General features: G+C 42.1%; 1 protein-coding gene across 1 annotated transcript in view; it reads left to right on the top strand.

Moving 5' to 3' along the window:
* The window catches only part of LOC109472815 (asialoglycoprotein receptor 2-like), a 63,481-nt gene extending 53,576 nt beyond the window's left edge, over positions 1 to 9,905 (top strand). The window contains exons 2-10 of the mRNA XM_019772677.1: positions 2,944 to 3,036; positions 3,132 to 3,221; positions 3,313 to 3,405; positions 7,102 to 7,173; positions 7,400 to 7,545; positions 7,675 to 7,957; positions 8,202 to 8,591; positions 9,259 to 9,654; positions 9,824 to 9,905. Coding sequence (XP_019628236.1) covers positions 2,944 to 3,036; positions 3,132 to 3,221; positions 3,313 to 3,405; positions 7,102 to 7,173; positions 7,400 to 7,545; positions 7,675 to 7,957; positions 8,202 to 8,591; positions 9,259 to 9,654; positions 9,824 to 9,834 — 1,574 coding nt within the window. The 3' untranslated portion in view covers positions 9,835 to 9,905. The remainder of the gene's footprint in view (positions 1 to 2,943; positions 3,037 to 3,131; positions 3,222 to 3,312; positions 3,406 to 7,101; positions 7,174 to 7,399; positions 7,546 to 7,674; positions 7,958 to 8,201; positions 8,592 to 9,258; positions 9,655 to 9,823) is intronic.
* The last annotated feature ends 1,937 nt before the right edge of the window (positions 9,906 to 11,842 follow it).

Raw genomic sequence — 11,842 nt, forward strand, 5'->3', positions numbered from 1 at the left:
AACATCATTGTGTTTTTGATAAGACCTTTGATTGAAATCTAGCTATGCTATACTACATACACATATATATTGGGATTGTTCACTATTGGCATGTAGATAGTTTAGGAAAAGACAACGATAATTTATGCTCTTTAGAAGCTAATTAAATTCACATCATTTTAAAGTGAGGAAATTAGATTCTTAAATGACTACATCAAATCTGATGTAATGAGTCGAACCAGCAATGTACCACTCAGCCTCGCTGCCGTTCGAGCTATTGGATTGCACAATTCAGGTGACATGCGGCATGTCTGCAATGCCATGGCATGGTCCGGTCACCCAGCGAAAGGTCCATGCAATCATTTTGTGGTCACAATGACGCAGGCGGCAAGGCGGCAAAAGAAAAACATTTGTTCCACGACCTCATACCTTCGCCAAATGATGTTAACCTTTGGAATTATACAATTTTAATCATTGATTTTGTAAATAAGAGCCTCATTTGCATGGATTATATCAGTTGATCATATTCTCCAACCAATGACAGCCTTATTTTAACAAAAAGGCTATTATAGCTCTTCCTCATAAATTATGCAGATGAGGGGATGATTTGAATAAATTATGTTTATTGATGTTCACCTTCACTTAACTTCCAAATGTGGCAAGTATGAAATTCCCAGCAGTTACAACTATGAAAAATTTTCCATTAATTATGCAAATTAGGTCCTCATTTACATAATCTATATCCTCAAATGTTTTTCTCGTTCTCAAGTAGATGTCACAAGTGTTTCATAGTTCTATTATCGAAAAAAGCAGATTTATAGAATGTCCTTATCAATTATGCAAATTAGCTCCTGATTTGCATAATTGTCATTTGATTATGTCAAACATCACTTCAACTACCAACATACCAAAAATCACTACAGTCCGTCCGTCTTGAGTTAACCTTGTTCGAACATTTTTCAACAAATGCGCCTGCAGTTCCAGAACAAGCAGCTAAGGGACCCAAACTTATGTCAAATCTTTCCTATCCCAAGAGCTATCTGCCATCCAAAATTCGTGACCCTGGCACGTCCAGATCACGAGATATCAAAACCGAAAGTTCTGCTGCAGTACCTAGGAAGGCCACCAGGGGACCCAAAATCTAATCATTTCTAGGTCTCATAAAGACCTACCCACCTACCAAGTTTCATTCCAATCCATTCACTGCTTCTTGAGTTATCTTGCTAAACCACACACACACACACACAAACACACACAAACACACACACGCACAAACACACACACACACACACACACACACACACACACACACACACACACACAAACGCTACAGAAAACATAACCTTCTTGGCGAAGGTAAAAAAATCCTGTATATAGAAGGAGTATATGATATCACTAACTGACTTTTGCGTACTTTGCTGTTTGGTTATATTTAATAACAACAAGAAATCCCTTTAATCTTTACGGTACGTTCCGCTTATAAAATCCATCATACGGTACGCAGACGTTCCCACACCGGTGAATATTTGGTGCTTCGTCAAAGGTGCACTGTTGCTGCAACAGCGGGCCTATAAAACTGTCACACTCGGCCAGGATTTAGGCAAGGTGTGCACGTTGGCTTGCTGCTCTCTCCATTTTCCGTGTGGACGTGAAAGTCCGGGAATACATCTTTCCCCGTTCTTGCCGAAACGCGCTTCCGTTTTCCTTTGTTTATAGCTAATTATTACCTTCGCCAAGAAGGTTATGTTTTCAGTAGCGTTTGTCTGTGTGTGTGTGTGTGTGTTTGTGTGTGTGTGTGTGTGTGTGTGTGTGTGGTTTAGCAAGATAACTCAAGAAGCAGTGAATGGATTGGAATGAAACTTGGTAGGTGGGTAGGTCTTTATGAGACTTAGAAATGATTAGATTTTGGGCCCCCTGGCGGCTTTCCTAGGTACTGCAGCAGAACTTCTGGTTCTGATATCTCGTGATTTGGACATGCTAGGATCACGAATTTTAAATGGCAGATAGCTCTTGGAATAGGGAAGAAGTGACATAAGTTTGGGTCCCCTAGCTGCTTGTTCTGGAACTGCAGGTGCATTTGTTGAAAAAAAATTGAAGGAGGATAACTCAAGAACCGGTTGACGGATTGTCGTGATTTTTGGTATGTAGGTAGTTGAAGTGATGTTTGACATAATCAAATGACAATTATGCAAATCAGGAGCTAATTTGCATAATTAATGAGGACATTCTATAAATCTGCTTTGTTCGATAATAGAACTATGAAACAGTTGTGACATCTACTTGAGAACGAGAAAAAACATTTGAGGATATAGATTATGTAAATGAGGACCTAATTTGCATAATTAATGGCAAATTTTTATAATTTCATAGTTGTAACTGCTGGGAATTTCATACTTGCCACATTTGGAAGTTAAGTGAAGGTGAACATCAATAAACATAATTTATTCAAATCATGACCTCATCTGCATAATTCATGAGGAAGAGCTATAATAGCCTTTTTGTTAAAATAAGGCTGTCATTGGGTGGAGAATATGATCAACTGATATAATCCATGCAAATGAGGTCCTTATTTACAAAATCAATGATTAAAATTGTATAATCGCAACATCATTTGGCGAAGGTATGAGATCGTGGAACTCTTGTTATGAAATGTTAAATGCCTAATCTTGATTAGGGATTCCCACGAGGCCCATTTTTTAACTTGACCACAAAAGGTCCACTACAGTGACGTAGGGACCTCCATGAGGGCATTTTTGAACTTCACCATTGTATCCCCAACGGCAACCTGCCTACCAAAAATTCACTAACATCGAATCATGCCTTCAAGAGTTATGCCGCCTAGTATCCCACACACTATAGGTAGCAAAGCGATTTCATAGCCTTCCAAACAAAGGCAATTATTTGATGATTAGGCGACGACAAACACCATATCTTCCTGTATGGTTTTCTATTTATTTCTCTCAGGTGCCACACCCATACGGCAGCCTGAGCCTTATTGGCGATCACGTGCGGACGCCGCTGCAAAAATACTCAACCCTATGTACGCCTCCAATGCAGGTAAATCAGCTACAGGGGTTATCATTTCCGTATCGTAATTTTACTAGCGTTAATTTTCTGCAGATGCCTAATTAAATTTTCTTCACTTGTCTCAGGCACCACGCCCATGCAGCAGCCTCAGTCACTGCGATCACGTGCGGACGCCGCTGCCAATATGATCAATCCTATCTACGCTTCTGGTTCAGGTAAATTGTCCTAATTTCGATCGTTTGGTATGTTAAAGGCCCAATATTTGTCACTAATGAAATATTACGTCTTTGTTTTCTTTTCACTCAGCCGACTCACCCATGGACCAGCCCCAGAGTGATAACCAGGCACGTGCGAACGACGATGAAAACACAACCGAAGTCACGTACGCCACCATACCAGGTAAAACGTTTTAGGTTTATCTCTTTTCTTGCATCCTGTTTTTCTCATCCCTTTGTTATTACAAGCTGTGGATTTCTTTTAGATAGTTACCGTGATTGGTCTGTGGTACTATTTGCGTGCACATGTAGGTTTTTGTTGAGAAGTTTATAGATTACGTCGATGAAGGTTAGACATCCAGGTAATACGATATGCCAAAAAACAGTTACTCAAGCAACTGGATATGATTTTGAAAACGTCAGACGTTTCAGCTAGTATCCACTAGCTTTCGTCAGTGACTGAGAGACCAGAGGGGAAAGCAGGTTTATATACACAACCTGTTGATTGATATGCAAATAAAGTGAAGACAATTTTTTTTTTTGAAGTCGAAAAAGGAACAAAAGTCAGACAAGTCAAGACAAGATGATGCAAATTAGTCTGAAAGCTCCTGTTATACAGGACAGGAGCTTAAGTGTTGTCTGTCCTCGGGGCTGGGAGTGCCAAATCCCAAGTGCCGGAAAGATCGACCCGTAGCCCCCCTTCCCTGTTGAGGGTGGGGTTGTACATTCTTTCATATATTGCCTCTTTAACACCCCGTTCCCACCAGCGTGTTTCGCGGTCTAAGACATCCGTGGACTCGAGTTTGAAAGAGTGACCCTGGTTGTGTTGTAGGTGGTGGAAAATAGCTGAGGAGTAGCCGTTGGCACTAGGTCGGCAATGTTCTTTGTACCTTACTTTAAGCGGTCGACTTGTCTCTCCGATGTAGGTGTTGTTACAATTGGGCTCCTCACATTTGAGTCTGTAAATAACATTCGCCTTGGTACCCTTGTGAGGTCGGTCCTTAGGGTGTACCAGTCTTTGTCTGAGGGTTGAGTGAGGTTTGAAGTTAGTGGCTATGTTGAAGTTTTGGAAGATCCGTCGGAGTTTCTCAGATACTCCTTGGACATACGGAATAGTGATGTTGGCCTTGTTTTTGTTGGTCAATGGTTTGCACTTCTGGGTTTTCTTAGACTGATCTGAAGGTTTGAGCGCTTTGTTGAAAGTCCAGTTTTGGTAGCCACATTTAGCCAGGGCACCTCGGAGGTGTCTTTGTTCGTCCGTTTTGGCTTGGTCTGAAGTGACAATGTTGTCTGCACGATGGAAGAGAGTTTTGATCACTGCTAGTTTGTGTTCCAAAGGGTGGTGGGAATCAAAAGCCAGGTACTGATCAGTGTGGGTTGGTTTCCTGTACACTTCGAAACGAAGGTTACCATCTTCCTCTACGATAGTTTTGGTGTCTAGGAAAGGGAGCATGTTGTCATGGCTTGGCTCCTGTGTGAACTTGATGTTGTCATCTATCTGGTTGATGTGGTCAAAGAAGTCAGCAGCTACCCTCTTTTTCAATCTGCACCAAGTGTCATCTACATATCGAAACCAGTTGGCCGGGGGAGTGTCATTGAAAGTGCTGAGGGCTTTGTTTTCAAACTTCTCCATGTACAGGTTTACAACAATTGGTGAGACTGGTGATCCCATAGCACAGCCGTGCATTTGTTGGTAGAACTGTCCTTTGTAGGTAAAGTATGTGCATCCTAAGCAGAGTTCTAGTAGCTCACAAACTTGGTCAACGGATAGGTTGGTTCTATCTGCAAGTGTATCATCGGCTTCCAAGGCTTCCTTGACTACTGACACTGCTTCCTTGGGTGGTATGGAGGTGAAAAGTGAGCACACGTCATACGAAGTGATGGTTTCATCATCCTCTACATGAATGTCTTTGATTTTGTTGACAAAGTCGGCACTATTCTGTACATGGTGCTGAGATTTCCCCACTAGTGGTCCTAAAATCTTGGCTAGAAAACCTGCTAACTCATAGGTGACAGAGCCTATACTGGAGACTATGGGTCGTAGAGGGACACTTTGTTTGTGGATTTTGGGAAGGCCGTAGAAAGCAGGGGGTTGTTCCGTTGTGGGATTGAGTTTTAGGTAGGTGGGGCGATCCAGAACTCCTTCAGTTTGCAATTTCTTGAGAGCTGAACTGATTTTCCCTTTAAACTTGTTAGTGGGGTCCTTTTTCAAGGGCATGTAGGTGTCTTTGTCTCCCAATAGGTCCTGTACCTTCCTGTCGTACTGCTCCCTGTCTAAGACTACTGTGCATCTGCCCTTGTCTGCAGGAAGAATCAATATGTCTTGATTGGTAGCCAAATCTTTGAGAGCGGTACGTTCTTCCCGTGTGATGTTACTAGCAGGGGGTTTGGAGACTTTCAGGGTGGTAGCTACTTTGGTGCGCAAGGCTTCAGCTTGTCTCTGTGGTAAACGTGCCCGACGAATTGCTGACTCGGTTTCTGTCACAATGTCAATGCTGGGAATCTTGTTGGGTGCTACTGCAAAATTTAGACCTTTAGAAAGCAGTGATTTCTCTGGTTCTGTGAGAGTATGGCTACTTAGGTTTTTTACCCACCTCTCGTCGGTTTTGGCCTGTGTAGTGGTTTTGGGTTCGGAACTGTTTGATCTCCAATTTGGGTCACTATCTGCTGCGCTAATAGTCTTCTTTTGCTGTAAACGATCAAATTTGGTCTTCTGTCTGTCTTTTCCCTTCTCGTGCTGATCAAGTTGTCCGCGTGTTATGAACTCTTTAGTTTCGGCAAAAATCTCGTCTGATAGTTTCTCCCTCAGTAGTTTTTCAAGGTTAGATTTCCTCGCGTTTAGACCGTCTAATTTGTAGTTGATCTGTCTTACCCTTTCGTTTAGTAACTTTCTTTCCGCGTTGAAGATGATCTTGTTGGCGTTGAAGCCTCTGATGGAAGTTTTTAGGCGTAGGCTGGTGGGTGTGATACTTACCTTGAGGCAGCGTAGACTGAAGCGTAGATGATTCCGGAAATCTGCAATCTTCCTGCTGGTCTTCTCCAGATCCCTCACAGAGCTCAGGCAAAACTTACCGTAATGATCCAAGATACGTCGATGAAGGTTAGACATCCAGGTAATACGATATGCCAAAAAACAGTTACTCAAGCAACTGGATATGATTTTGAAAACGTCAGACGTTTCAGCTAGTATCCACTAGCTTTCGTCAGTGACTGAGAGACCAGAGGGGAAAGCAGGTTTATATACACAACCTGTTGATTGATATGCAAATAAAGTGAAGACAAATTTTTGGAAGTCGAAAAAGGAACAAAAGTCAGACAAGTCAAGACAAGATGATGCAAATTAGTCTGAAAGCTCCTGTTATACAGGACAGGAGCTTAAGACTTCCAAAAAAAAAATTTTGTCTTCACTTTATTTGCATATCAATCAACAGGTTGTGTATATAAACCTGCTTTCCCCATCCTGGTCTCATCCGTTTGTTATTACAAGCTGTGGATTTCTTTTAGGTAGTTACCGTGATTGGTCTGTGGTACTATTTGCGTGCACATGTAGGCTTTTGTTGAGAAGTTTATAGATTAGCTTGTCAATATACCTACACAGTTTTGTAATGTACCAGAAGCATCATTTGTAAGCAAGAAAGAAACCACTGTAAACATGCATGTCCGATGAACTAGTTCCATACCTTCAAATGCTGAGGTCAATTTTCTAAACATGTAGTTCCCATTATTTATTTCTTAAAAACTTTTTTGTGCTTACTTGTTCAGATAAATCATTTATAGTATCTGTGTTGTTAATTTTGTATGTTAAAATATTGATATTGGGCCTTTAACGCCCAATATTTTTCACAGATGACTATATTACATCTTTGTTTTTTTCGTCCAGACGACCCACCCATGGACCAACCCCAGGCACGTGCGAACGACGATGAAAACACACCCGACGCCACTATACCAGGTTAAACTTTTTTTCATAAGTAATAAGAAAATAATCAGGTGGAACATTAACAGGCTACGTTTATGCAAATGAGGTCTAATTTGCACAATCAATACGACAATGCTATTTTTTCCTAATGGTAAATTATTGGTATTTCATCGACACGTGTTCATTTGTTCAATCTGCATCACTACGTGTAAATGTCGACGTAAACAATAACCTGAGCGAAGTACGCTTTTCCTACCAGACGGCGCGTATCCGGGTGGAGTGAGCGGCCGCCGGGATGTCTGTAGCTTCCTCCGCGCCCGCCGCAGCTGTCTGGCCGCTGGCATCGCCGTGCTACTGAGCCTGTGCGCCGTGGGAGTCGCCCCTCTGACGTTCAGCATCAAACAGGTAACATTCTAGTACCACAAAGCTTGTTGTGCAGCTGTTTATATGATTCTCAAGGGTAGAAGAAACTGCAATTTTTTGTAAGTTTATTTCTTACGTTCGGTATTCTAACGTAAGTAAATACGTTTGTAGGAAATATCTCAATTGTCGACAACTATGAAACGCGACATGCACCAACTGGCTACCACTGTCAACGCTTTGAAATGCGATCAAGGTGACATGTGCAAACTGTTTGACACTGTTGACGCCTTGAAACTTGACCTGGACAACGAGCGAAACCGATCCGCCACCTTGGAGCAGCGTCTTAAAGACGACATGTCCACCGCTGTTGACGCCTTGAAACTTGACCTGGACAACGAGCGAAACCGATCCGCCACCTTGGAGCAGCGTCTTCTCAAGATGGAGAAGAGTTTGCGTAAATATGAATTCATCTTAAACTGTTATGATGATGTTTTGCTCTTAAAGTTTCTCTATTTGAAAACGTTAGGAAATTTTGTCATTATTTCATTGTGTGTCCGTGGGGGTGGGTTTGGTGTCACCTTTAATACTGTGTCATTAAATATTTTGAATACAGCGCCGAGGGTAGATTTATAACAAATATGTCATGATTTTAATATCACCCATCATGGCCTGTTGCTAATACAAATCTTGTTTTTCAGCATCTTGTCCCGAAGGTTACACCAAGTGGCGTGGAATCTGCTACAAGGCCTTCAACACACGCAAGAACTTCACCGAAGCGGCCGCGGCCTGTCGTGCAGACGGCGGCACCCTCGCCATGCCCCGAGACGCTGAGACCGACGCCTTCCTCATCTCCCTGTACAAGTCCGTGCGCGACGACAGGGCCTTCTGGTTTGGCCTGCACTATCAGCAAAAAGAACGAAGGTTTGAGTGGGTGGACGGGTCTGCACTTGGGCCGTACAGCTCCTGGGCTCCGGGAGAACCTCACACAGTTCCGGGCGGCGAAGATTGCGTCTCTTACACCACATCCCAGAAGTGGAACGACCATAAATGCCACGATACGTTTCCCTTCATTTGCCAGAATACCCAAGGTACGCATTGTATCATCACTATTGCTAAAACGCTTCCATCTAGTAAACACGGCAAAGCTTCTGTATCTGCATCTGTATAGCCGGTATAACCGCCTTTCGGCGTAACACACAAGCTTCGCAGGCACGCGGCGCGGCGGCCTCTGGCTACATTACACCGATTGATCAGTTACACCTAACCCTCGAACTTCTAACTCTAGACATTGTTCAAAGCTATCTAATGGCAATGATCCTACTTTACTTGGTGACAGCGAGTTCCACTCTAGTTTTAGGAAAGAATTAACTCTTGAACACCTTGATCCTTGGTTGATAACTCTGGTACTTGAAGGCATGGCTATTTCTTGTTCTCTTCTGGGCATATGTATAGCACATGTGCCATGCACTGTGTCAAAGTATATATTCTTATATCGAATACAGCGCACGTATATCATGTTTTCAATATGGCCCATCCATGACCTGTTGCTGACATAAACCTTCTTTTCCAGTATTTTGTCCCAGTTGGTACACAATCTGGCGTGGAACCTGCTACAGGGCCTTCGACAAACGCAAGAACTTCACTGTGTCATATTAAATATTTTAAAAACAGCGCCGAGGGTAGATTTATAACACGTATGTCATGATTTTAATATGACCCATCATGGCCCGTTGCTAATACAAATCTTGTTTATAGCCGTTTGTCCTAAAGGTCACACCAAGTGTCGTGGAATCTGCTACAAGGCCTTCAACACACGCAAGAACTTCACCGAAGCGGCCGCGGCCTGTCGTGCAGACGGCGGCACCCTCGCCATGCCCCGAGACGCTGAGACCAACGCCTTCCTCATCTCCCTGTACAAGTCCGTGCGCGACGACAGGGCCTTCTGGTTTGGCCTGCACGATCAGGCCGTAGAGGGAAGGTTTGAGTGGGTGGACGGGTCTTCACTTGGGCCGTACAGCTCCTGGGCTCCGGGAGAACCGAACAACCTGGGGTGTTGTGATGATTGCGTCGTTTACTCCGCAAGGAAGAAAGACAAGTGGGGCGACGAAGAATGCCACAAGACGTTTCGCTTCATATGCCAGGCTGCTCCAGGTACTTCTTGTATCCGCACTATTTCCTGAAACCCTTCCATCCAGTAAACATGGCACAGCTTAAGGACCCGTCAGTCTAAGGCGGCAGAACACCATTGCTCTTGTTACAAACCAAGTCTTAACTAAACCATTCCACAGCTCATCCCTGATAATTCTATTTGTTTTTTCAGAACGTCCATAGGCGACAGGAGGGAGTTCCACCACTGCCAAAGAAGTAGACGCTGTGCCAATAAAACATTCACATTTCCTTGATTTTATTACTTGTATCATTATTGTTACTTATTGCGATACAATGTAGAAAAACACAATGCCCTTCTGGTGGAAGAATAGAATCAAGCTCACTTGGTAAAAATCGACAACACTCGAATTAACTGAATTTGGGAGAGAAGAAGAAATGGTGGTCTGTCACAGAAGTAGACGCTGTGCCAATAGAACATGCAGAGTTGTATTACTTGTTATTACTTATTTAGACAATGTCCTTCTAATGGCAGAATGATATAAAGTTTACTTGGTAAAAATAAGGGCAACATTCAGATGTAAGTTTTCCTGAATATTTGGAAGTCTAGCGATTCTGTCATAGAGGTAGATGCTGTATCAGTAGAATATTCATTTTTAGACGACGCGGGGAGTTGTATTACTTGTTATTACTTATTTAGACAAGGCACACAATATACTTCTAATGGCAGAATCAAAATCAAATTTACTTGATGAAAATAAGGACAACATTCAGATGTAAGTTTTCTTGAATATTTTGAAAGTAACAAGTTTAGAAATGGTGATTTTGTGGTAGAAGTAGATGTCCTGCTAATACAATATTCATATTTTTCATTACTTTTATTAATATTATTATTTATAACGACACATTGTACAGATACACAATGTCCTTCTGAATGCAGGATCATTGAAGATTATTTGGTAAAGAACGGGCAAAACGTGTTTTAAATGTTTGGAAGACAAAAAATCTTACGAAAAGTTGGATCCGTCACACAGGTAGACGACGTACCAATATAACATGCACAGTTTTATTACTTATTAGTACTTATTTTAGACAAGGTACCGAATGTTCTTCTGATGACTGAATCATATCACGTTTACTTGGTAAAAATTTGGCAACACTAGAATTGAGTGAACTTTGGGAAGAAACCACCTGGAACAAGTCAGTAATGATGGTTCTGTCATGGAAGGAAAGGCTTACGGTGCCAATATAACGTGTTATTAGTAAGAAGCATCTAAGTATAGGATTGAAGCGGTAGTATGTAAAAGAATTTCAATTGTACATTAATGACGTCAGCAGATTTATAATTGTTGTGTTATATGGATGTTTGACGGAGCTTTTGAAGAACCTGTGGCATGTAAACATGGATGTAACAATGTAACAGTTTAATGCCACTGTAACAATCTAGACTGTAACAATGTAACAGTTTAATGCCACTTTAACAACCAAGACGGTAAGAATGAAACGGTTTAGTACAACTGTAACACTCAAGACTGAAACAATGTAACGGAGTTTAATACTACTGTAACAATCTAGACTGTAACAATGTAACAGTTCGTCACCACTGTAACAATTAAGAATGTAACAATCTAACACTACTGGTATTAATATATATATTATCATCACGACTGTAACAATACAACAGTGTAACAATCAAGACTGTAACAATGCAACAGTTTAATACCACTGTTAAATCTGCTGTCTGTAATTGAGAGTGTTAAGAATGCAAAAGATGTAGCGCTTTTTGGTGATTCCTACAATAAAAAAGAACTATTATGGTTCAATGCACCTCTGTAGTTTTTGAACTGTGTGTCAGTGTGACAGGATGTTTGTGTGTTAGATCTGGTCTGTGTGTCAGTGTGACAGGATGTTTGGTGCGTTAGATCTGGCCTGTGTGTCAGTGTGACAGGATGTTTGGTGCATTAGATCTGGTCTGTGTGTCAGTGTGACAGGATGTTTGGTGCGTTAGATCTGGCCTGTGTGTCAGTGTGACAGGATGTTTGTGTGTAAGATCTGGCCTGTGTGTCAGTGTGACAGGATGTGTGTTAGATCTGGCCTGTGTGTAAGTGAGACAGGATGTGCGTTAGATCTGGCCTGTGTGTCAGTGTGACAGGATGTTTGTGTGTGTTAGATCTGGTCTGTGTGTCAGTGTGACAGGATGTTTGTGTGTTAGATCTGGTCTGTGTGTCAGTGT

Source organism: Branchiostoma belcheri, unplaced genomic scaffold, assembly GCF_001625305.1.
Source record: "Branchiostoma belcheri isolate BF01 breed outbred unplaced genomic scaffold, Haploidv18h27 scaffold284, whole genome shotgun sequence".
Lineage (NCBI taxonomy): Eukaryota > Metazoa > Chordata > Leptocardii > Amphioxiformes > Branchiostomatidae > Branchiostoma > Branchiostoma belcheri.